We start from the raw sequence: 25,884 nt of genomic DNA on the forward strand, positions 1-25,884 counted from the left end.
AGGCGCTGGGTAAGCATCCAGGAGTCCAGGAATAAAGGACAGGCCTTGGAATTCCACACTCCTGAGTCTGAGCACCCCTTCTTCAATATTGGCTGAGTTGCCCAACCTCTCTGAGCCTTGGATTCTTCAATGTATAAAGTGGGGATACCGGCCCCTTGCCTGCTGTGAGGGTTACAATGGATGTCCCTCAGCCCAGAGCTGGGATTTGGTCCTGAAGAAAGCAGTGGAGACAAGTCCTGTGGCAGCAAAATTTCCCTTAGAAAGCTTCTTAAGTGTCCCCCAATGTAGAGTACATGTGGCTTTGTGGAGGCTTGTGGTAGGGCCCAGGTAACATGAGAAGCCTAGTCAGGGTAGAAAGGCGATGACATCATGGAAATCCGTGGGACACAGGACCAGATGGGGTCAGTAGATTGAGTGACACCTGCCCTAGGGCACAGGAGGCTCATGGAAGAGAAACATGAGGACCGATAGGATCCCAGTTAGGCTGACAGGGTCCTTCTCTTTCTCCGTCTCCCCTACTAAGTGCAGGTCCTTGGTCTTGACCAAGTTAAGACACACCTGATGGAGCTCAAGCCTTGGTTCTTGGAAAGGGCTCGACCAGGATCCCAGGCAACACCCCTACCAGCAGCATTTGAGTAATTTGGGGCCTCACCCTCTTCCTGCTGGACTTGCCACTGGGATCCCATTTCTGCCATGTCCTCATCATGGAAGCCCCCTTAAGAGCCCCTTGGGGTTGTGAGTGTTACTGTGAACTTCTTCATGGACCCCCAGGATTGGGCTTGACCAGGTTGACCTCTGGGGGTGGCAACCCCACAGCTCTTGTCCCCACCCCAGTCCTTTCTCTGTTCTCAGACTCAGCTGATTTCTAGCCCTTTGTTCACTGAGTACCTCCCAAGTGCTATGCCCTGGGGTCCCCTGGTTACCATGAGAGCTGTGGTCTCACCTTCATGGCCTTTACAGTCTAGTAAGACAGATGGTGCAGTGGGCAGGAGTGGTGCTGGGACAGTGTGCCAGTGTGGGAGCAAGGGTCCTGGGGGCTCTGTCTCACTCCTAGCCATGAACCCACCAAAATGCCTAAACACGTTCCCCAGAAAAGATGTGCTTGAAGAAAGTGCCTACGCCAGTTTGGAGGTGTGCAGGAAGGCTGAGACCTGAAGGATGGGGCTGGGAGAAATGGGAAGAGTATTCCAAGGAGCAGGAAGAGTGTTGTAAGCCTAGAGACAAGAAAGGATGTGGCACACTCCGGCTCCTGCCAGGTTGGGGCAGGTGGGCCTCCACTTTCCAGGGCAGGTCCTGGGAACCAGAGTAAGCCCCTTGGGGCTCCATCTTCAGCATCTTCCTACAAAGGGCCCACCTCCCTACTTATAATTCAGGGTCATGTCCAGATAAACGTTTGTGCAGACTCCTTGTACCTGACTGGAAGACAGCAGGGTCCATACCCAGACCCATCATTTTCCTGTTGTTTTTGTGTAATGTGGACACAGATGGCCCATTTGGCAGTTTCAGTTTTCAGGAGCTCCTGGGCTCTGCCTGTGGACTCTGGCCTGTCCTTCTTGGTGGGCACAGCAGTGGCCATTGGCGAAACAGCATGCATTGAAATGTGTCCTAAGGGTGGAGGAGATTGTTCTCAGATGTCCACAGCAGCTCTTTGACTAATTGCTCCAAACTGGAAAGAACCCAAATGCCGATCAACTGTTGAATGGATAAGCAGACTGCGGGACATCCTGGCGGTGGAAAACTTCTCAGCAATGCAAAGGAAGCAAGCCATTGATCACGCAGCAACATGGCCAAGTTTAAAAAATACACTGCATGAGACGAGCCAGACATGAAGAGTGCAGTTTGTGGATGTGTAGTGTGAGGCAAACCGGTCCATGTGGAGACTGAGTGTAGAGCAGTGGTTGCCAAGGATGGGGTCTAGGGGAGGAGGGTGACTGCTCATGGGTATGGAGTTTCTTGCTCGGGGTGAAATGCTCTAAAATTAGTGGTGATAGTTGCACAACCCCATGAATATGTTAAAAACCACAGACTTGCATGTGCATTTTAAATGGGTGATTCTGCAGTATGTGATTTATATTTCAGTAAAACTAGTATTAAAAAAAACTAAACTATGTTGGGAAAAATCAGAATGGTATAGTGATGGCCTGTAGGGGAGGAGTGGCTGGGGATTGCCTTGGAAACCACATGAGGGACCTGGGGCGGTGGGGACGGTTCTGCACGTGGGAGATTGGGGCTTCCGGATAGCCAGAATTCATGGTCTGGTCTGTGCATTTCACTGTGTATAAATTTGATTTTTAGAAAAACAGAACCATAAAGAAATATTAAACTGTAGATAATTACCTGTTTGATAAAGTATTTAGAATGAAGTATTCTGACACCTGCAACTTACTTTTAAATGCATAAAAAATAAGATCAGCCCTGGCCGGTTTGGCTCAGTGGATAGAGCATCAGCCTGCAGACTGAAGGGTCCCAGGTTCAATTCCAGCCAAGGGCATATGCCCGGGTTGCGGGTTTGATTCCCCCCGCCCCCCCAGTAGGGGGCGTGCAGGAGGCAGCCAGTCAGTGATTCTTTCTCATTGATGTTTCTATCTCTCTATCTCTCTCCCTTCCTCTTGGAAATCAATAAAAATATATATAGTTAAAAAAATAAGATCAATTGGTCAATGGGTAGGGGATGGATAGATAATGCAATAACAGAAATAAAGCAAAATGGTAATTGTAGAATCTAGGGGGTGGCAATATGGGGTTTCACAATGTAATTTTTTCTAAAAGTTTGGAAAGAAAACAATAGAACTCTGCTATACTCCCACTAGAATGGCCTTTTTTAAAAAGGGTGGAAAATACCAACCATTGGCAGGGATGTAGCATGGCCTTTAGAAATAGTATAACTTGTTACAACCATTTTAGGAAAGGTATTAGGCAGGAATATTGAAAGCTCAACATACGCATGATCCTAGGCAATAGGGATAAGGGGTGCACATATGGCATTCTTAGGGACACACTCAACAGAAAGGCCGAAATATGTCCACCCGAAGAAACATGCACCAAAAGAAATGTTCTCAGCAGCGCTGTGTGCTGTTGTGCTGCCCGGGAACAGCCCAGGACTTTGCAGTAGCATGGAGAAATCTCTTCACACAACAGAATCATGTATACAAATATGGATAAAAGATCTACAACATGCATAACATAAGGAGGGATCTCACCATCCACACCTAGTTGAAGAGGGCAGACACAAAGGAGTGTAAGCTCAGTGGATCCCTTTATATAAAATAGAGAAGCCAGCAGAAGTACAGTGGTTCTCCTTTGGGGAGGAGCTAGTGACCCGAAGGGTCCATGGGAGATTCCAGGGAACAGGTCACGTTTCTTGATCCCAGTCCTGGGTACAGGGTGTGCTCAGTTTATGGGGTGTGTGTGTGGGGGGGGGGGTCATTGTGAACTGTATGTTTCTGACGATGTACTGTTTGGTATGGGAATTATAATTTTACGTTAGAAAATTAGGTTGTGTATCTAACCCAGGATGAAAGGACTGTCTGCCTGTGTGGTCTTTCAACAAAGGCAAATTCAGAGTGACTACCTGGCTCTCTTCTTGCAGGGCGGCTGCAGCCGGGGTCTGAGCACTGCAGTGGTGTCAGCGTAAGAGCCGAGGCCCAGGGGCACACTGTGCTTCTGGTGAGCTACAAACATGGCCACATCCACCTGAGTGCCCGCATCACCATTGCTGCCTACCTGCCCCTCAAGGTGAGCCTGGGGCCCCTGTACTCCACCTGCTTCCATGATGGGAATTATTCATTTGTTCTGGTGAATTTGTGTTAAAGCCCTGATGATTTAGAATAGCTTTTAGAGCAGCGATCTCTTTCTTTGGGTTTCAGGCTGAAATGAGGAAGTATGTAAAAGAGCAGTGCTTAGTGACTCCTGATACCCATGCAGATGAAATGTTACCCTCTCTGGGCCTCCAGGGATTAAGACAGAGAGGGTGATTCTAGTGATCTCCAGAGTTACCCTGCAGGGTCTCCACAGAACCCTCGAATGGGGACAGTGGCCCTGGCTTGTGAGTGCAAATTCTGAAGCCTCAGGAATCTGGGACAGGTTTGGATTTTCCCCCTGCCTGTCAGGTAACCATCAAGCATCTGAGTCCCCATTTGTCCATCTGTGGCAGTTACAGCACTTGAGGTCACAGCACACTGCCTCAGGGTTGACACCAACCCTGAGTTTGGATCCAGGTCCGACACCAGTTCTGTGGCTTTGGCCAGTGGTCAGCAAACTGCGGCTCTGCAAACCGCAGCTTGCGAGCCACACGTGGCTCTTTGGGCCTTGAGTGTGGCTCTTTCACAAAATACCAGCTCTTCCACAAAATACTGACTTCTGTGCATGGGCCAGGAAGTTTCAATCGCACTGTATGTGCACGCCCGCACGTGGTATTTTGTGGAACAGCCACACTCAAGGGGCTAAAGAGCCGCATGTGGCTCATGAGCCACGGTTTGCCAACCAAGAGCTTTGGCTAATTTAACCAGTTAACTGCCATGCATCCAAAAATGCTTTTATCTCGCTTGCGTCTATAGATGCTAATGGCATACAAAGGGTTAATTTCTTTGGGCCTCAGTTTCCCTGCCTGTAAAAATGGGCTAATATAGTACCCACTTCATAGGGTTGTGGTGAGAATTAGCTGAGTTATGTGCAAAATCGGCTTAAAACAGTGCCTAGGAAGTAGTGAGTGCCCAATGAGGGTTAATAATTAAAATACGAATAAAAAAGAAGGCTTCACACAATAGCTACTATGAAGCAGGATGGTGCATGTATCTGTTTCTTACTTTGAACTGTGCTTCTCACACAGGAGGCCCAGAGAAGGTAAGTTGGCTCCTTTTTCAGGGGATGGCTGAAGGCCCAGCCAGTGCTTGCATTCCCTGACACTCACCATCAACCTCTGGGACAGCTCTGGTCACCTGGGTTTCTGACTTTACTCATTAAAGCAAGCTCAGTAACATCAGAATCTTTCATCTCAGAGCCCCTGGCCCTGGAAATAGTGCCTGATATAACACAGACAGCTTTTTTAAAAATTGAGGTATAATTGACATATAACAGTGTATATATAACTGACCTATAACATTGCATTATGTGCAACATAATGATTCAATGTTTGTATATATCAGGAAATGGTCACCCAAGTAAGTCTAGTTGCCATCCATCACCACCCATAGTTAAATATTTTTTTCTTGTGATGAGAACTTTTAAGCTCTACTTTATTAGCAGCTTAAAAAGCATGTAATACAGCCCTGGCTGGTTTTGCTCAGTGGTTAGAGTGTCAACCCATGGAACTAAGGGTTGTGGGTTCGATTCCTGGTCAAGGTCATGCACCTCAGTTGTGGATTTGATCCCCAGCCCTGGCCAGGGCCTGTACGGGAGGCAACCAATTGATGTGATGTGTCTCTCTCTCTCTTCCCCTCCATTCTCCTCTTTCTAAAAATCAATGAAGAAAAAAATATCCTCAAGTGAGGATTAAAAAATAAAATATGCAATACAGTATTGTTAACTATCGTCACCATGCTGTACATTACATCCCTAGAACTAATTTATTTTATACTGGAAGTTTGTATGTTTAGATTTCCTTTATGCATTTCTCCTCCAATTCCTTTCTCACCCTTGCAATCATCAATGTGTGTTCTGTATCTATGAGTTGTTCATTTGTTTTTTATTCCAAATATAAGTGATATCATATACTATATGTCTTTTCTGTCTGACTTATGTCACAGAATAATGCCCTCACGGTCTGTGCATGTTGTTGCAAATGGCAGGATTTTTTTTATGGCTGAATAATATTCCATTGTATATATGAAGCATATTTTCTTTATCCACTCATTCATCAGTGGATACTTAGGTTGTTTTTATGTCTTAGCTATTGTAAATAATGCTGTAGTGAATATGAGGGTGCAGAAATCTTTTCAAGTTAGTGTTTTATTTCCTTCACCTTCATTCATATCCAGAAGAGGAGTGGTTCTGTTTTAATTATTTGAGAAGGGTTGTTTTATTTAAAATGAACAAGTAGGGAAAATGTGTTCAGGGTTAACCATGCAGGACTGAACTCAAGATCTCCTGACCCCCAGACCTAAAATAGCAGATCCTTACAGATGTTTTACTAAGAGAAAAGTGTGAGATTATAAAAAGCATGGGGCAAGGGAGGCTAGCAGTTTAAAATTAGGAGGTCAAACTTCCCTTCCTGATGAGGGCACTGGATGAGGTGAGAGGGCTTCGAGAGCAGAGCTGAAGAGAACAGAAATTCCTAAGATGGCAGTGGTCATTCTTGAAGAAGTCCTGCCACAGCCTGCCATAGCCGCCCACAGCTCCCCATAGCCTGTCATAGCTGCCCACAGCCCGCCACAGCCTGCCACAGCCCACCATAGCTGCCCATAGCCCCCCACAGCCCACCATAGCTCTCTACAGCTGCCCGCAGCCCACCATAGCTGCTCATAGCCCTCCACAGCCCCCCACCGTCCTCTATAGCTGGCCACAGCCTGCCACTAGGTGGGGTGTTCTGCCAGGACCCCCCTGTGAGGTTCTGCATAGCCCTCATGAGTGCTTCTCCAGATGACTGGATGGTCTGATTACTGGGGTATTGAGCTAGAACATCAGAGGCCCACAACTGAACTCACTGTCCCAACACGGGATTAAAGGTAGAGATAAGGTAGGCATGTCCCCAATCAAGGCGGCTTCCTTACTAGACAAATAATAGAAGAATATGGGTCTCTTCTCCTTTTATCTATCTTATGCCTTCATATCAGTTAAGGTCAGGTAACAAAACCCAAATAACAGTGGCCTAACCAATAGAGAATTTATTTCTTGTTCACACAGAGCTAGTGTGGCAGCTCCAGAGTCATCAGGGACCCAGGTTTCTGTCTCTACTTCATCATACTAGTATGTGGCTTTCATCTTCAAGGCTGCCTCGTGGTCTAAAGTTGGCTACTGAAGCTCCCGCCATCCTGTCTGCATTCCACGTAGCCAGAAGGGGAAGAGCTCCCTCTCAGCTGAGTTCATTTCCTGTAGGAGCCTTGTCAGAACTTTAAAGAAGCAGTTTCCACCCATATATCACTGGCCAAGACTTAATCTGTTGGTCACACCGAGGGACATATTTTAGCTGGGATATTTACTACGCTAATAAAATGGGGTTCTTTCTCTAAGGAAGAGAGGAGTATGGAAACTGGGAAGGCAGCAGTCATTGCTGCAGCCTGTGTTTGCTGGTCCTTCCATCATTTTACTTTGCAGACAGTTGCTGGGCACTTGGCAGGTATAGGCCCAGGCTGGGGAGACAGAGCTCTAGGGAGAAATCTTACAGTCTGTGCCAGGGAGGCTGCCAGTGTATGGGGAAGACTGGCTCTCAGATCATTGCAGTGAACATAGAGATAATGAAGAGTCCCCAGGAGGACAGGTCACTGATGAACATAGAAATAGAAGGAGGACAGGGAGGCAGGAAGTGTGGCTGGTGGGGGCACCAGAAGTAGTGTAGTATATCTTGGAGTGAGATTAGAGACTGTTGTGGGTCAGAACAGGAGGTTTTTGAAATCCATTTAGGAGCTGGATGTTCTCATCTTGCAGTGGGCAGTTGGTGAAGGTCTGGGGATGACAGTCAGGTTCACACATGACCAGCACTACTGGTGGGGTAGGGGAATGTGTGTGCCCTGGAAGCACAGTGTAAGGACTCTCCCCATCTGATCCGCAGAAGAAAGATCCATTTCAGATCTTGTTTGCACTGCTTGCCCTCGCCCTCCAACTTACATGGTATCTCCTCTCTATGCTAGGATCATGGTGGGGCTCATGCTTGCCAGTGACCTGACTCCCTCTGCAGTTAACATCCCAGTCACTCCTTAGCCCTTGTCTGCTGCAGTGGCAGAGTAAGTGGATGCTGCATGGACATGCTCCCAGGAACAAACTGGAATTACAACTAAAACACAGAAAAACTTCCTGAATAATCAATGGAAAACTTGTAGGAGAGAACCCTGATATCTGAGGACCGAAAGTGGAGACCCCATAGAGACTGGTAGGAGGGGTGGAGGCACAAAAGGGCTGGCTGGGCGCCCACAGACAGCAACTGAAGTCCCAGAGAGATATCTCAGCTGTGGGGTGTTGCCACTGAGAATTCTGGGATCTAATCCACAAGCTGGGCCCTCCAGCAGAGAGCACCAGAACTGAGAAGGGTAACCACATAACATCTGACTGTGAAAAGCAGCAGGGTGCTGTCTGCCAGGGAGTGACAGCTGAAAATTCAGGCACCCTCTTAAAGGGCCAACACACAAAATTCCCTGTGGAGCCACCCACCTTGTGCTCCAGCAGAGGGAGGGTGAAGTGGATTGGAGCTGTGAGAGCAGAAGCCAGGACTGGGGACTCAAGGGATAGAGCTAAGAAGGCAGACACCCCATGTTTCCTGGGCTGAGTCATTCACTCACCCAGCAGAGGACATCTTTCCCACATAGACATTTGCCTTGCCTTGGGGGAAGACAGGTGACACACCCTATTGGAAAACACCTTGCCCTGAGCTACTTAAAAGATAAAAATAACAGTTAGCCTTCAGGCGGAAGCTACTGCCCCACCCTGTTGAAAAAAACTCACTACACCTGAGGACAATTGCCTGGGGGGCAATTCAAGTCCCTATCCTATCAGTCTGTAGGCAAAGGTGATCTCTGGAGGCTTTGAGGCTTTGCCTCACCTAAGTAGTCAGAAACAGCCTTTAACACTAGAGATTTGAGAGAGAGGTGTAGAGGATGTACCTAATACAGAGTCATAAACCCAAAGAAACAGCCAAAATGAGGTCACAAAAAAGCAACCCCCAAATGAAAGAGCATGAGAATTCTCCAGAAGAAGAGGTAAATGAAGCAGAGTAAGACTTTTATCTGAAACAGAGTTCAGAGTAATGATGGTAAAGATGTTCAACAGCATAAAAAAATATAATAACTATGAAAAAACAACTGTGAGATAATGATATAACACAAATAAAGAATGCATTGGAAGGAATACACAGTAGATTAGGGGAAGCTGAGGATCAATCAAATCAGTGAATTAGAAGACAGAGTTGAAAATATCACTCAATCAGAGAACCAAAAAGAAAAAACAAAAACAGTAGCACAGCTTAAGGGAGCTGTGGGACAATGTAAAATGTAACAATATTAGAGTAGCAGGTGTGCCAGAAGAAGCAGAAAGAGAGAAAGGAATAGAGAACATGTTTGAAGAAATAATGGCAGAAAACTTCCATAACCTGGTTAAGGAAAAAGTAGCACAACTTCAGGAGGCACAGAGAACCCCAAGCAAGAAGAACCCAAACAGGCCCATGCCCAAACACATCAAAATTAAAATGCCAAAAATTAAAGACAAAGAAAGAATCTTAAAGGCAGCAAGAGAAAAGAAAACTGTTACCTCAAAGGAGCTCCCATAAGGCTGACACCTGATATCTCAACAGAAACTCTATAGGCCAGAAGGGAATGGCATGAAGTACTCAAGGTAATGGAAAGCAAGATCTGAGACCAAGACTATTATATCCAGCAAGGCTATCATTCAAAATAGATGGTCAAACAAAGAGCTTCCCAGACCAAACAAAAAAAGGCTAAAGGAGTGCATCACCACCAAGCCAGCATTACAAGAAATGCAAAAGGACTGCTATAATAATAAGAAGAAGCAGAGAACCCTAGCCATACAGAATTAAAATGGCAATAAATAAGTACCTGTCAATAATAAGCCTAAATGAAAATGGATTAAATCCTCCAATCAAAAGGCGTAGGGTAGCTAAATGGATACAAAAACATGACCCAACCATATGCTGTGTATAGGAGACCCACCTCAGAACAAAAGACACACACAGGATGAGCGTGAAGGGATGGGAAAATTTTTCCATGCAAATGGAAAAAAAAAAGCTGGAGTAGCAATACTCATATCCAACAAAATAGACTTTAAAATGAAGGCCATCATAAGAGACAACAAAGGTCACTACATAATACTAAAGGGAATGATCCAACAAGAGGAAATAACCTTATTAAACATATATGCACCCAATACAGGAACACCTAAATATATATAAAAAAAAATTCTAGAGGATGTTAATGGAAAGATTGACAACAATACAGTCATAGTAGGGGACTTTAACACCCCTGTGACTTCACTGGATAGATCTTCCAGACAAAAACTTAACAAGGAAATAGTGACTCTAAAGGATACACTGCATCAGATGGATTTAATAGACATTTATGGAACATTTCACTCCAAAGCTGCAGAATATACATTCTTCTAAAGTGCATATGGATCATTCACAAAGATAGACCACATGTTAGGACACAAAACAAGTCTCTACAAGTTCAAGAAGATTGAAATCATATCAGGCATCTTCTCAGATCACAGTGGAATGAAATTAGAAATCAACTACAGTAAAAACACCCCAAACATTCAAACACAAGGAGGCTAAGTAGCATGTTATTAAACAATGAATGGGTTACCAACAAGATCAAAAAAGAAATAAAAAAACTTCTGGAAACAAATTAAAATGAACACACAACAACCCAAAATCTCTGTGACACAGCAAAAGCAATCCTGTGAGGGAAATTCATAGTACTACAGGCATACCTCAAAAAAACAAACAAACAAACACACACAAGAAAAATCAACAATAAACTATTTGATCCTACAACTTAAAGAACTAGAAAGAAAACAACAAGAAAAGCCCAGAGTAAGTAAAAGGAAGGAAATAATAAAGATTAGAGCAGAAATAAATAACAAGGGACTAAAAAACAATACAAAAAAATAAAAAGTCAATGAAACCAAGGGCTGGTTTTTTGAAAGGATAAACAAAGTAGACAAACCATTAGCCAGACTCATCAAGAAACAGAGAGGACCCAAATAAATAAAATCAGAAACAAAATGGAGAAGTAACCACTGACACCACAGAAATACAAATGATTGTAAGAAAATACTATGAACAACTGTATGCCAATAAGCTGGACAATGTGGATGAAATAGACAAGTTTCTAGAAAAATGTATCTCCAAAAACTGAATCAGGAGGAATCAGAAAATCTGAATAAGCCAGTAACAGCTGATGAAATAGAAGCAGTAATAAAAAGAACTCCCAGCAAACAAAAACCCAGGTCCAGACAGTTTCACAGGGAAGTTTTACCAAACATTCAAAGAAGAACTAACACCTATACTCCTCAAACTATTTCAGAAAATCCAAAAGGAAGGTACACTTCCAAACTCTTTATGAGGCCAGCATTATTATAATTCCCAAATCAGATAAGGATACTACAAAGAAAGAGAATTAAAGGCCAGTATTCCTGATGAACATAGATGCCAAAATCCTCAACAAAATCTTAGCAAATTGTATCTAACAATATATTAAACAATCACACCCTGACCAAGTGGGATTTATTTCAGGGATGCAAGGCTGGTACAATATCTGCAGATCAATAAACATGATACAGCACATAAATAAATTGAAAGACAAAAATCTCATGATCATATCAATAGACACAGAGAAAGCATTTGACAAAATCCAACACCCAAACTCTCAGCAATGTGGGAATAGAGGGAGCATATCTCAACATGATAAAGGCCATATAAGACAAACCTACAGCCAACATCATACTTAATGGGCATAAACTAAAACCATTTCCCCTAAGAACAGGAACAAGACAGGGATGCCAACTTTCCCCACTCCTATTTGACATAGTACTGGAAATGCTAGCCAAGACAAGAAGAAATAAAAGGCATCCAAATTGGAAAAGAAGAAGTAAAACTGTCATTATTTGCAAATGACATGATATTGTACATGGAGGGTCTGTCCCACCTGCACATCACTCTTGTGAAGCCCCCAAGTGCTGGGTCTGGAGAGCCCACCTGCTTCTTCCTTCTGTCCGTTAGCATAGATTGAATGCATCACCGTGGGCCAGCCAGGTGCCTGGGGCCTGAATCTCCCTCTGCCCTGTCCGTCTGCCTCTTCATCCTACACCAGCTGTGATTTCCCTACAAAAAAGTGCATCTGTTCTATCTCCTAGAAACATATACTGCCAGCACTAAGGGCCTCTTGATGGCCAGACCCATCTTCTTGTTTTGCAAAACAAGGAGGCCCAGGGTGGAGACCTCGCTCTAGCTACATGGGCACTCGAGTCCCTGGCTTTGCCTGTTTTAATATCTGCACTTTGATGCGTACTAAGGAGCCTGTACGATTTCTGAGTGTCCCTCATTAGTGGTGTTGGTTATTGACCTATCTCCCTGGCATAGATTTCTGTGACACTTTTATGCCGAATGAGAATGGAATTCCGTGTGAAAGTGATAATTCCTAGTTCTCTGGCTGTTGGTTACAGGGCATCTGGTTCATTTGCACAACTTTTCCCTTTGGGTTGGTCATGAAAACTTCCTTTGGTGACGTCTGCAGTGGCCTGCTTTACCCACAGCAGAGTTTTGCGGACTGTGGCATTGAGACATGGGCAAGAGCAGGGCATCTGAAGCCAGAAAAGCTGGGTAAACTTGGGTAAATTTCTTTGCTGGGATTCATGTTTTCCATCTGTAAAATGGGATGACAGTTCATACTAGTGACAGTGATAATAGCAAAGACTGTTAACTGAGCTTGTGCTGGATGTGTTCATTCCCACTCCCTTGAAGCTGCAATAACCCTGCAAGGCAGGAGCTCTTCTCATGCTCATTTTACAGCATGAGAGACTGAGCAAGTGGCAGTGTTGTTCCCGTTGTGGGGACAGAGAAGCAGATGGACAATAAACATTGAAAGTGATGGTAGGTAGTGATAAGGGAAGGAAGTAACAAGTGTTGGGAGGTCCTGCTTTGGATGGGGTTAGGGAAGGCCTCTCTGAGGAGCTGACGTTTGAGCAGACCTGTGCACATGTGCAGGGAGGGGATGCATGGGGAGTTGTTGGCTGATAAACCCAGAAAAGTGTTCATATTGCAAAAAGTAATTCAAAAGGAGAGAATTCTCATTGAAAAGTAATACCCTTTGTTTTGCTAAGGATATACTGTGAAAAGCCAACTAGGCGAGCCTGCACCTATAGGCCTCAGCAGATCATCACCTTAGCCACTAGCCCTACCCCATTCTTGAGGGTGTGTGCATATAAAGCTGCCATTCAGGTGGGAGTTTGTTTCCACCTTAGGTGGCATCTGGTTGGGGCACTGCTCTGGGTCCAGGACTGTGGGGGACAGCTGAGTGGTTATTAGCCTGTACCTGCAAGGACTATAGGCTGTTGGCAGGTCTGGACATAGCCCAGGGGTGAGAGCATGGACGAAGCTGAGAGAAGTCAGGCTCTGTATGGTCGGCAGACACTGCAGACAGGGGGCAGGGCAGAGGTTGGCACACTGCAGTGGGAGGCACATATGTTGGGCCAAAATGAACTAATTTTGGAAAAGAGTACACTGTTATCTACCCACCAGCAGTGTGCTTGCTAGAGCGTCAAACTTTTGGACTTGTATCAATCAGATGGCTGAAAAATATCACAGTGTGGTTGTACGTTCTTGTTTTTTTTAATATTTTAATTTTTCCTATATGATATTTTATTTCTCATGTGGTTGAGATCATGCTGTGAATACAGAAGGAAACAGACACATATTTCCCTACTCTTAATGAGCCCACAGCCTGATCAGGAGATAGATACCCAAACAAATCCTTTCCTCCCAATATGATTGAGCAACACTCGAAGCAGGAACCAAAGAATGAGCCACCTACCTGGCAGGTTGAGGGTCACCTGGTGAGGGAGGAGGCAGGAGCTTTTTAGAGGAAGGAGTGGGCAGGGGGCACAGGATAGCCTGGGGACAGACTAGTCTGAAGGTGGGACTCGAGAGAGATAGGTGAGGGCCAGGCTGGGAGAGCCTGAATCCTAGGGTAAAATGCTAGCTCAGCCTTTCTTCCCAGGGCGACCGGCAGTATGGAACCATTTAATGCAGAGAGGGCAAGGTCTGTGTTTAGGAAGGAATACCTAGCAGCTCTCAGAGGGGCAGACTGTAGTGACTAGCAGGGAAGCAGGCTCACACGTCAGGACTGGGTGCTAACCCTGTGGGTCCCCTGGTGCAGGAGCTCAGCAGCCCAGGCAGGGGGCAGAGAGCAGGGCTGCAGGGCCCTCAGGACTCCCTGCTTCCTCACACCCCAGCTATGTCTGTAGAGGGAAGTGTCCTCGTGGAGCAAACCCGCTGTGAGATGGGAATGACATCCTTTCCACCAGCTTTCCATCCTTTCTCAGCCCAGGAACCCCTGGGGCCCACAGCACATGGTCACCCTAGGCCGGGAGAGCAGATGAGAGCTTTTTGTAAAAAATTACTTTAATTGCTCTAACCAGTTTGGCTCAGTGGATAGAGGATTGGCCTGTGGACTGAAGGGTCCCTGGTTCGATTCCGGTCGAGGGCATGTACCTTGGTTGCGGGCACATCCCCAGTAGGGGGTGCGCAGGAGGCAGCTGATCGATGTTTCTCTCTCATAGATATTTCTAACTCTCTATCCCTCTTCCTTCCTCTCTGTAAAAAAATAAATAAATAAATATTTAAAAAAATTTTTTAATTTATTCTTTGTAGATTGGGTACTTTGAGGACTTAATATTCACTCTTTCACTTAACAAATAATTGAACATCTACTCTGTGCCAGGCACTGTTCTAGGTGCTGGGAGCAAAACGGCAGAAAGGCTTGTTCCCCAAAGCTCATGGACATGTTGAAGGAAGCGCAAGAAATGCAGTGGAGAAAGAAGTGAGGAAACAAACCACTCTGAATTATGCCCTCAATGACACCAGCCTGTGTTTCCCCTGGTCGTCTGGTGTGTTTCTGTTTAGAATTGTTTCATGCTTTTTAAAACAAGATGGCTGTGATCAAACTGTTCAGTCAGTTCCATACCCAGCTCTGCCTTAGGGACCCACACAGGCCCCATCGCGATGCACGAGGCACTCCTGCAGCCCGGCCGGGATTGTACACTGTGTGGATGCACCAAGCACTCACGCAGCCCCGCGCTGGGCATCTGCAGTGGGAAATGGCTATGTGTGAGCCTCTCTGCATGAGCTCATTTCCCTCCTTCCTAGACTGTCCTTAGGTTAGATTCCAGACAGGAAGTTCCCGTGTCAAGGACAGTATTTTCAAGGCCTTTACTGGATTGTTTTACAAAAGAAGGAGATCAATTTATGCTCCCTTCACCCCAGCAGTATCAGAGAGGAGGACAGAATTCCCCTCAGAGCACGTTTGCACCAACAGCAAGGGCAGTGCTGCCAATGAGCACCAGGAGCGGGGCTATGTGGCCTCCACAGGGCAGGGCAGGCCTCTACACGTGCCTCTCAGAGGAAGGCACTGACTCTTCTTTTTGCTCCCACAGGCTGTGAACCCCTCCTCTGTTGCCTTGGTGACCCTCGGCTCCTCACAGGAGATGCTGTTCGAAGGAGGTCCCAGGCCCTGGGTCCTGGAGCCGTCCAAGTTCTTCCGAAATGTCACCTCTGAGGACACTCACAGTATCAGTCTGGCTCTCCTTGGGCCCCCTGCCTCCCGTAATTACCAGCAACATTGGATCCTCGTGACTTGCCAGGCCTTGGGCGAACAGGTGAGAGGACAGCCGCCCCCAGATCACCTTGCCCAGAGGGAGGACCCTGCTGTATTCACAGCATCATTTTATTTAATCAAAATGGCTGTGATCAAACTGTTCAGTCAGTTCTATACCCAGCTCTGCTGCTATATCCATCTCACATACAGAGCAGAAGGCTCTGTTGCTATACCTGAGATATAGCTTCTGCTGCTATACCCATCTCTCAGACAGATGGGGATCAGTGAGGTAGAATGACGTAGTGAATGCAAGCAGGGCATGCGGTTGGGACCCCCTTCCTATACATGTTGGCTTTGATAGAGCTAGTCAGTCCTGGCTCCATTTCAACAACCTGGTGACCTCTTCTCTCTCCAGGCTTCAACACTCCCCACTACCAAATCAGGGCTGAGCTAAGATCAGGGGCACAGTCAGATGCCTCCAGGGGCAGGCAGGTCTTGTAAAGAGTGAAGTCACAGGGCCACATTTGTCAGATCTTTTTGGTATTTCACGATAATCTGGGAATCCCAATACTTTTTTCTGTGAAATCTCTTAATTTTTATTTATTATTATTATTTATTTTAATATGTCTTTATTGATTTCAGAGAGAAGAGAGAGGGAGAGATAGAAACATCAATGATGAGAGAGAATCATTGATCAGCTGCCTCCTGCACGCCTCCCACTGGGGATTGAGCCATAACCCAGTCATGCACCCTGACCTGGAATTGAACCATGACCTCCTGGTTCATGGATTGAAGCTCAACCACTGGGCTACACTGGCCAGGAAATTTTCATTTTCTTTTTAATGTTGAAAACCAAGAAATTAGGAGACTGGGTAGACTGATCTGTCACTGGAACCCCTGAGGGTTGGAATCACGTGGATCGAGGGCAGCTTGCCCACTCTACTGGTCTGTGTATTACTTTCTTGGGGTGTCAGGCTGTAGGCAGAAACCCTGCGGGTCAGCGTGGAAACTGCCCTTTGTCCTGCCCAAAGGTCAGGAAGGGTGAGAGGCTCTGGACCAGACCATGCCTTCCTACAGAGTGTGTCATTAGGGGGTCAGGACCACTCTCTTTTCTGGTCCCCCCACAGGTCTCAGTCCAATAGCACACATTCTCTCACACCTGTACCTCGTTGTGATGAATGTTTTCAAGTCAGGGTGGACTCTTCATTTAACAACCCAGACTTGGGAATTTGTTCATGCAACCTGGGGTTTTCATAGGATGCTGGGAAACCATGTGGTGCCACCAATCCACCTCTTTCCTGGGCAGTGGTTCTGGCTGATGTCTGTAGAGGGCACTAGGGGCTCCAATCTCCCATGCCTATGTCACTGGACTTTTGTACCCACCCCTCCCCGTATCCCATGATGTAGATGTCATTATCATTCCCATTCTGCAGAAAAGCACACTGAGTCCCATGGAGCTGGGTGGCAAGGTGAGGTGCACAGTGGAGCCGAGCCTCAAATTTGGGGGTGTCTGACTGCTCCTTGTGCTCTGCCAGGTCATTGCCCTCTCAGTGGGGAACAAGCCCAGCATCACCAACCCCTTCCCTGCGCTGGAGCCTGCTGTGGTGAAGTTTGTGTGCGCCACACCCTCCAGGGTCACCCTGACGCCTGTCTACGCCAGCCCCCAGCTGGGCTTGTCCTGTCCGCTGCTGCAGCAGAACAAGCAGGTGGTGAGTGGGCACTGCTTGGGGATTGTGGCAGTTCAGTGCACAGCACGTATCTACACTCAGCTGGCCCTTCATGGTGGGCACTTTTGCCTGGATGTTACCTTTGGGGGTTCCCAAGACCTAGAGAGGTGATAAGACCCAGCAGACCCAGCAGGCCCAGCTGCTAGTGGCAGCACCGGTGAAGGTGAAGCCTCTGGCACCTGGAGCAGCTGCTTCTCTCTGCACAGCGCTTGGCAGTTTGTAAAAATCTTTTCTTTCTGTGACTTGAGGATGATAAGGCGGGGCTTGTTGTCGGCGGGCAGTGTGTGTGGTCAGAGGAAGGGCTGCCAAGGACAGGGCCCAGCTGCAGTGTTCTTGAGGGACTATGCTGCAAATGTGGGAGGTGAGGTGAAACCCAAAGGTCTGGTCCCCTTGGGGTTGCAGCCAACCAACCCTCTACCTCTGAGGCACTCAGGGGCCAGATGACTGGACAGAGCTTGGAAGTCCTGCTGTGCAGGTTCAGGTGTGTGAATCTGCAGCTGTCCCCAGCCCTCCTCAGAGGCGGGCACTAGGCTTCTTTTCACTCATTCCTTGACATTTGTTTGTTGAGCACCTCCTCTGTGCCAGGCACCGTTCCATGTCTTGGATATAGGGCAATCAGGACAGGTGAGGCACCTTCCCCACAGCGGTGACAGGACGGGTGAGAAGGTGGGAAGTGCTGTGGAGGAGGTAAAGTAGGGTGCGAGACAGCTACTGGTGGAGGCCCCTTCAGATGGAGCCAGGAAAGGCCCGGGAGCAGAGAGCACATCCCACTCAGGCCCTTGGCTGAAAAGAGCTGGGATAAGGGCACCCTGGGCAGATAGAACAGCAGTACAAAGGTCTCGGTGTCCCTGTGCTCACATGATAATCACACAACTCATCTGTGCTAAGAACTTTCACCTCTGTGCCTCATTGCCTGTCACCAGGATTGTCTGTGACCCCAGGGTCCTTGCATCCCCTTCACAGGTTTGTCCACGAGGCTCAGAGATGGGCAAGGTCCCAAAGGCAGAGCATAGATCTGCCCAGCTCCAAGCTCAGTGCCTCCCCAGTGGCCCCTGGAGCTGCTTCTCTTCTCCCAGCCCGGTCTTGGTCTAGCTGCCCTCTGCTTCGGTGGCATTGGGGAACCCTCTCCACTCTCTGCAGTTCCCCAGAGAACACTCAGTGCCTGTCCTCTCTGCGCCCACGGGAACCTTTCTGAAGCAGTTTATATCAGCAGCCTCTCCCACCCTGGCAGCCTTCGAAATTTGGGAGTTAGCTCCTTGCTGGATGGGGGACAGAGCTGCTTTGTATTTGGTCAAAGTTCCAGAGAAAGCACCAGACTCCAGTGTCTGGTATTTGGGAACAATTCCACCATCTAGCACATGACTATACATTTAGTTCAACTTTTCCTTCCACAGCTCTGGCATCGGTGGGAGGGCTTCTGCCTTCTCTTGGGCTTTACTAGTCACCCAGCTCTGAGACACGTGGTGTGTGAGCTCCTCCAGCCCTGATGCTGATACCATAACGTTGGTGTCCTGAGGCATCGTTAAAAGTGAGGACTCTGTGCTCCGCCTCAGAGCTAGCAGGGACTGGGCGAGGATTGTCCCACCTTTGTGCCCTCTTGACAGGTGAGGAGAGCAGGTTCAGAGCCCTGAGAAGCCAGTGTCACCCCTAGCTCAGGCCTGGGTGTTTGTGGCATGGAGCTGATGACCATCTTTCCCAAACGGAAACATTTTTATTTCCCAGACTTTGGAAACTATTGAGAATGAATGTCCTGAAAGTTTTACATTTTAAATCACTTTTATGCATTTAGCAAATTATGCCCTAAAAGACTAAAATTGCAATAAGTCCGAACTCTTTGGGAAAACCTGACCTGCTGGGTCCACTGTGTGAGGCTTGGAGCTGGACAGCACTCACGTCCACAGGCTGAGAGTTAGGGCCCAACCCTACCCCGGATATGGCTGGCCTCCTCCGAGTGATTGGGGGTGACTGGCCTCCCAGAGTCATTATTGGAGAAAGGGGTTCAGTCTGGTACCTGTTAGGCTTTTTACTTGTTCTCCACTTCAGCCCTGCCAGTGGCATCCCACTCACCGAGGCAAGGCTACGTCCCTCTCTGCTGCCCACTCCATCCTTGCTGGAAGCCCTGTCACCTGTGAGCAGTGACCCCGTGTGGGTCTCCAACTTGCCGCGCCCTCTGGTTCGAGTTCTCTCCCCTCCCACCCCATGCTTTCCTCTTTGCCCCCTTTAGTTCTTCCTTCTCGCATTACCTCCTCAGTGGGGCCTTCCCCGGCCTTCAGACCTTATCTGAAGTTCCACCCTCCACATTCCATACCCAGGTCCCTTCCCTCAGCCAGCACTGAACACCACTGAGCACACTGTACAATGTTTCTTCTCGCCTCTGTGAGCCTCCAGGGGAGCCTGGCTCATGGCAGGAGCTCAGTAAAAGTGGCAGGCGCATGAGCATGACAAAGAACTCACTGCTTGTATCCCAGTGGCCTTCTGTCCATGACTCCGGCTGTGTAGACACCTCAAGAATCCCAGTGGAGACACTGCTGAGGAAAGGGGCACAGTGGATGGTGCCAGCCTCAGGATCAGGACTGCACAGGACAGCCTGCATGCTCAGCTCCAGCCCATTCAACCCCAGGCTGGCCAAACCTCATTTTCAAAACAAAAACCAATCAGATTATGTGCAGCTTCCCTGTCCTTAAATGCTGGCTCCTCGTCCAGGGAGCAGGTTCAGGCCGTCCATAGTGTGTGACCTCTGGGTCAGCCCAGGGTTGTCTCTCTTGTCTGAAGGATGCCGGCCAGGCAGCAGGGCATGGCTCTGCATTCGCTTGCATGTGCTGTAGACCTCAATCACCAGGAAGCAGTAGACCTTGAACATGGAATTGCCATGTGGTCATCAGTGCTGGGGTTCTGGTGCTGAGAGCTGATTAGGCAGTGACCCTGTGATTTATGGTGTCACTAGGGGACCTTGAGAAAGCTGTATCCCTGCCATACATCCTGGGTGCAGTATCAATTTAATTTTACACTTCTCTAAAGCCAAAGGCTACCCAAGACACATTTGCAGAGTAAATTATTGGCAAGGCCAGACACTAGAACAGATCGGACTGGTTGGAATGACAATGGAACCACACTCTGGCCTGACGCTGGCACTTTGTTCAGGTCATCCAAGTTCTGGTCACTGCAGCTGCACGCCAGGAGACTGAGTAGCCATCGGAGCCTCACTCTCGAGCCAGAGAGAAGCTGCACACTGTCCGAGGAGGCCCATGAGCTTTCAGATCAGACCAGCAGTTCCACCCAGAACCCTGTGTGACCTTGGGCAAGTTACTGATGTCTCTGAGCCTTAGCTTCCCCATCTGTAAGTTAGGGATTATATCGTGCCTGAAATGGCCATGGGAAGGATCCAGTAAACATGCAAGCATGCTTGACATACAGTATTAATGTCCTTCCCTGGGAGAGCAGGAGGGAGAGAGGAATAGTAGTGTTTCACCCAGGTTTGCATCTGGAGGAAGAAATGGGGCACCCAGCACATGCCCCTTGTCTCTGCCCATAGTCATGGCTCCCAATTTGTGTCCAGATACTTAGAAAACCCTTTGCATTCTCAGGTGATTGTGCTGATTTGCATTTACAATTTGCAGCATGCTTTGGTTTAGTGTTTGGGGGAAAAGACCTAGGACTTGGGGAGCAGCCACGTGTGGTGGGGAGTTTGAGGGCTATAATAGTCAGGGCAGATGAGGCGAGGCTACAACGACAAGCAGCCCCAAGTCCCACTGGCTTCACACAGCACAAGCATACTCTTACTCACACTACCTGTGCATCTGGGCGGGCTGGGGACCCTACTGTGTGTCATTGTGATCTTCCTTCCAAGACTTAGATGTGAGCATCGCCAAGTTGAATATGGCCAGGTGGCATTGTGGAGGCAAGGAGACCATGGCAGATCATGTTCTGGCTGTTAAGTCTTCTGTCTCCTGGAATTGTCTCAAGTCACTTGTCACTGGCCAAAGTAAATGACATGGTCACTCCTAACTAACTACAAGGGCCAGAGAGGTGAGGGTAGATGGTAGAATTCAGGGTTTGGAACTGAATCCTGTAGGTGTGCCACTCAGCCACTGAGTTGCTTTGCTCCTTCTATTCCTGGGGACTCTGCTTCCTCACCCTTGATATGTGGGTGACAGCTCCCACGTCTCAGATATTTTAGGAGCAAGGAGCTTTGCAAGAGCTTTTTGGAGCTGAAATTGGCATTCCTGTTAAACTACTAAGGGACACATCCTGGAGAACAGAGGTGTATGGGGGCAGGGAGGGAGCGGCAAGGATTTGGAAAGGTGAGGGCAGAGGGGAGGGACAGCAGCCTGGCTGGGATGGGAGGTCTGTGGCAGAGTCTCCCAGCCTTGGCACTATTGATGTTTTGGACCAGATTTTTTCTGCTCATGGTGCTGACCAGTGTACTGCAAGGTATACACAGTACCCTTGACCTCTACCCACTAGATACTGTTTGCACCCCCTGCAGTTTATAATAAAAATGCTTTTAGATGTCGTCAAAGCCCCTTTGCCCTCGTTGAGAATCATGAGCTAGAGTAAGAGGCCAAGGCTGTGGGCACCTTGATCACTGGGCAGTAGTGAGGACTGGTTAGTGACTTGCCCCGAGTTGCTCACCAGGACCCTAATGAGCCCATAAGGCAGAATGCTGGGTTCCTGGAACACCAGGAGTGGCTGTGCCGCTATGGGTCCTCAATGCTTACTCTGAACACTGTGCCCACTGTGATCTGGGTATGGTCACAGCACCTGACCTTGGCTTCTTGCAGGTTCCAGTGTCCAGCCACCGCAACCCCCTCCTGGACTTGGCTGTCTATGACCAGCAGGGCCGCCAGTTCAGTAACTTCAGCTCTCTGAGCATCCAGTGGGAGTCAACGAGGCCATTGCTGGCCAGCATCGAGCTTGACCTGCCCATGCAGCTGGTGTCCCGAGATGATGGGAGTGGCCAGAAGTTGCATGGTGAGCTGGGGTGGTGAGCCTGCAGGTCCAGGACAGGAAGACAGAGGAGTGAAACCCTACAGACAAGAGGTGTCTGAGGAGTGCTAGCGGCTGTTGGGAGCTGTTATCTGGGACACCCTTTTATCTAGGATGGAAACTTAGGGAGCATTGTGGGTTTACCACTCTCCTTTAAACCTGTGACCTTGTTTGAGAGATAGAGAACAGGTTCAGAGCCTGTTGCAGGTGACCCCCACGTCCTAGGCTATACAGCAGGTTGGCCTGGCCCCAGCAGCCAGGAGTTGAACATCTCCAGCTCATCTAAACTGCTTCATGGAACCTTGCTATGTCAACCATTATGATACATAAAGCTTCGACAAACTCAGGCATCTACTTTTAGGACTGGAAGATTTAAAACTGCAAATCAGAGGGAGGGAGGGTCTGTTTCACAGGCAGCAGTGGGGCAAAAAAAAAAAAAAAAAAAAAAAAAAAGACATGGGTTTTTCTCTTCTTGGACTCAGGTTTGCAGGCCATTTCGGTTCACAAAGCATCGGGAACCACAGCCATCTCTGCTACCGTGACTGGCTACCAGCAGTCCCACCTCCTCGCAGCCAGCGTGAAGCAGCCGGTAACTCCCAGGGCACATTGGGGGTGGGGTCTTCTGCTCCTCCTGCATTCTCTTTAGTTTTAGTGTCCTGAGCCCCTGCACTGGGCCACACCCCTCATTTCACTGCCCTTCTCCCTGAATCAGGTGAGGTACACTCACCTGAATTGGTGAGCCTCCTTGCTGGCCTCCCGCCTCCAGTCTCCCCCACCTTGCATGACCTGCATTCAGGGGACTGGAGGGATCCAGTGCCCCCTTTCGGCTCCAGGACATGGCTTTGGGAGCCTGCAGACCTAAGGGCAGGAGCCGTCCTCATCCTCAGCCAGGGCTTGCCCATCCACGCTCTTCTCCCTGATTGACCTGACTTACAGCCCCTGCCCCTGCCTCTATATGCCTTTGAACCCTCAGTTCTGTTCCCTGGAATTCCATTTCCTCCTTCCTTTTATTCTTCTCTCCCAGGAGCCTCCTGTTCTTTTAGTCACACCTAAAATATCAGCCCCTCTGTGGAGAGTTCCCTGAACTCTCCTCACAGAGCAGCCACTGTTGCCCCAGGTCCCAGAGCCCCTCATGCTTCCTGCTCTCCTAGTGCAGCCTCCACTCATGCACTGACACCCTGTCTGTACACACATGTGGCCATCCACTGGACCACACCTCTCTACCCAGCCTCTCATGGGGGCCCAGGCAGAAGTGCTGCAGTGGGTGGCAGGTGGGCACCTATAAGGTGAGTGGGAAGGGTTCCCCCAGAACGGCACTGCCTGGATGACACCCACCCCATCATGGAAGAGGGTGGCAGTCAGATTGGATTGTGAATGGGGTGGAGGCAGCAGGTAATGACTGTGGAGGGAAGGTGTGTCTGACTCTGAGGGACTCTGAATGCTAGGACGAGGAACTGGGGTATTGGGGAGCAGGGACACTTGAAGAGGGTGTAACACCAATGGGAGCAGCACTAAGAGGCTAGCTTGGAGGAAGGTAGCCCTGAGGAGCATACTGGTACCTGACCCTGATGGCTTAGGTTCTCAGTCATTTCACTAGCATCTCAGCTGTTGGCCTCATGGGCCTCCTTCTGGACTATAAACATCTAAGCAGATCCCCCTTCAAGGCCTTTGCACTTACACTCTGCCCTGTGGGCTTTTTGCAATTTATTTACATCATTCATACCTTCACTTTCTGTGTCTCTATTCATCTGAGAGGCACACCTGAGAGTCTCTTCCTCTCAGACCTGTCATGGTCCCTTCAGCCCCCACCACAATCACACCTTTCTGGCATTCTTTTTCTCTAATCCTTGCATTAGAATCATCTTCCTGAGGGTAGCTGCTGTCCCTCTAGTGCCTAACACAGTGCCTAGTGCAGTGCCTGGCACAGAGTAGGTGCTCAAATGTGTGAGTATATGTGGGTCAAAGCCAGGTCAGGTCCAGCAGTCTCCCTGGAATGATGTGGCAGGAAAGAAAGATACTTAAATATGCACATGGCCCAAGGGGTGAAAGCCAAGCTTGTCCTCTTGTGAGCACCCTGAGGACACCTGTACAGTACTCCCATGTTTAGGCTGGTCAGGGTCTTTGCTGTTTGCCCAGTACACATCTCATACATGGCACTATAGTTGGCCGGTTGCTGTGTGCCCCTGCTTTCCTGGATGTTTGTGAATTGTCCACCATGTGGAACCTGGAAGGTAGGATGGGGCACTTGCCTTGGCAGGATTATGAGATGCCTCAAAGGGACATGGCCTCTGAGCTGGGCTCACACAGTGGATTCATCAGGATTTGTGTCCTAGACATAACAAATGATACCGGAATCTGGGGCCGCTGGTCCTACTCTTCCCCAGGAGCAAGGGTGGGTGGAAGGCCTGTGGGCTCATGGGGTTGGCCTGTTGCTTCCTGGATATGATGGTGTTGGTCTTGCCCTTTCAGCAGGACCCTCTTGTGCCTGTGTCAGCCTCTATAGAACTCATCTTGGTAGAGGATGTGAGGGTGAGTCCGGAAGAGGTGACCATCTACAACCACCCTGGAGTACAGGTACAGCCCCTTTCTTGCTGCCTTGCCACCTAGAAGTGGCCCATTGGCGTGGCAGTCCTGGCCTCTTAGACTGACCCTCCTTGCAGGCAGAGCTGCATATCAGAGAAGGTTCCGGCTACTTCTTCCTCAATACCAGCACCACTGACATCGTCAAGGTGGCCTACCAAGAGGCCAGGAGCAGTGCCATGGTGAGTGGGGGCCCGTCTCTATCATTGGGTGGCCATAGGCTTTCTGATTTGATTATTTCAAAGGTTGGCACTGTCAGCTGTCGTTTGCAAGGTCTTTAGATTATCTGATTCATTGTTGTGCAGCTTCAGTCATTTGTCTGCTACCTTTGTGATTTTTATTTCATCTCCACAAATTACCCACACTATTAGTTAGCCAATGGCTTCCTTTTAGTAAATCTTTATTAGGATTAAAATATCATAAGAACATAAGCACCACTACAACAACCATAAAGTTGCTTTTAAAAGATGTATTAGCTTTTTATGTTTTTTCCATATTCCTTTCTCAATCCTCTCCCTAGTCCTACAAATGTGACATCTTTGTCCATGGCATAGAAGAATTTAGCATTCCACTTTTTCAATTATTTTATCCTAAGTGTTTTCCCATGTTGCTGTGTAGACTGGCTGGTTATTTCTGTGCAGCCTTTTATACTCAGCCATTTTCTCCATGTAGAGCATTTTGGTAGTTTAAATCATTTTTTAAAAATAGCCCTGCAATTATAGCAAAGAGTGAAAGGATTAAAAACACATACCAATATTCTCAATACCTGCATATCTGTATATTGAGTTATGCAATCATGAAAACCTAACTTTCTTTAAAAGGAAATTCTTACTTACATAAATGCAGGCAGCCAAAAACAAAAATACAGTGAAGACACCAAAGCAGTGTCATCAATTGCAGCTCTTTTATTGCCATTGGAATATTCTGAACCTAAGACCAGCTTTCCCTTTGTTAAGGGCTGACTGCCAGGTGTGTAAGGAGTGCCCCAATTATACAGCACCAAATGAAACTTCTTCCTGAACTCGAAAGGGGCCAGGTTGATTCAGTGTTTGGCATGTGGTGGGAGTAGTGCAGATAGTACATACAGTGAGGGAAGACAGCTTAGGACTTTATCCTGG

General features: G+C 48.0%; 1 protein-coding gene across 2 annotated transcripts in view; it reads left to right on the forward strand.

Moving 5' to 3' along the window:
• The window catches only part of NUP210 (nucleoporin 210), a 126,958-nt gene that overhangs the window by 57,642 nt on the left and 43,432 nt on the right, over nt 1-25,884 (forward strand). The window contains exons 14-20 of one of the 2 annotated variants that reach the window (XM_059688312.1): nt 3,590-3,735; nt 15,313-15,534; nt 17,009-17,182; nt 21,982-22,171; nt 22,669-22,775; nt 24,656-24,760; nt 24,847-24,948. In XM_059688312.1, coding sequence (XP_059544295.1) covers nt 3,590-3,735; nt 15,313-15,534; nt 17,009-17,182; nt 21,982-22,171; nt 22,669-22,775; nt 24,656-24,760; nt 24,847-24,948 — 1,046 coding nt within the window. The remainder of the gene's footprint in view (nt 1-3,589; nt 3,736-15,312; nt 15,535-17,008; nt 17,183-21,981; nt 22,172-22,668; nt 22,776-24,655; nt 24,761-24,846; nt 24,949-25,884) is intronic. The other variant, XM_059688313.1, reaches the window with a different exon arrangement.

Source organism: Myotis daubentonii, chromosome 3 (assembly GCF_963259705.1).
Source record: "Myotis daubentonii chromosome 3, mMyoDau2.1, whole genome shotgun sequence".
In the NCBI taxonomy this organism is placed as follows: domain Eukaryota; kingdom Metazoa; phylum Chordata; class Mammalia; order Chiroptera; family Vespertilionidae; genus Myotis; species Myotis daubentonii.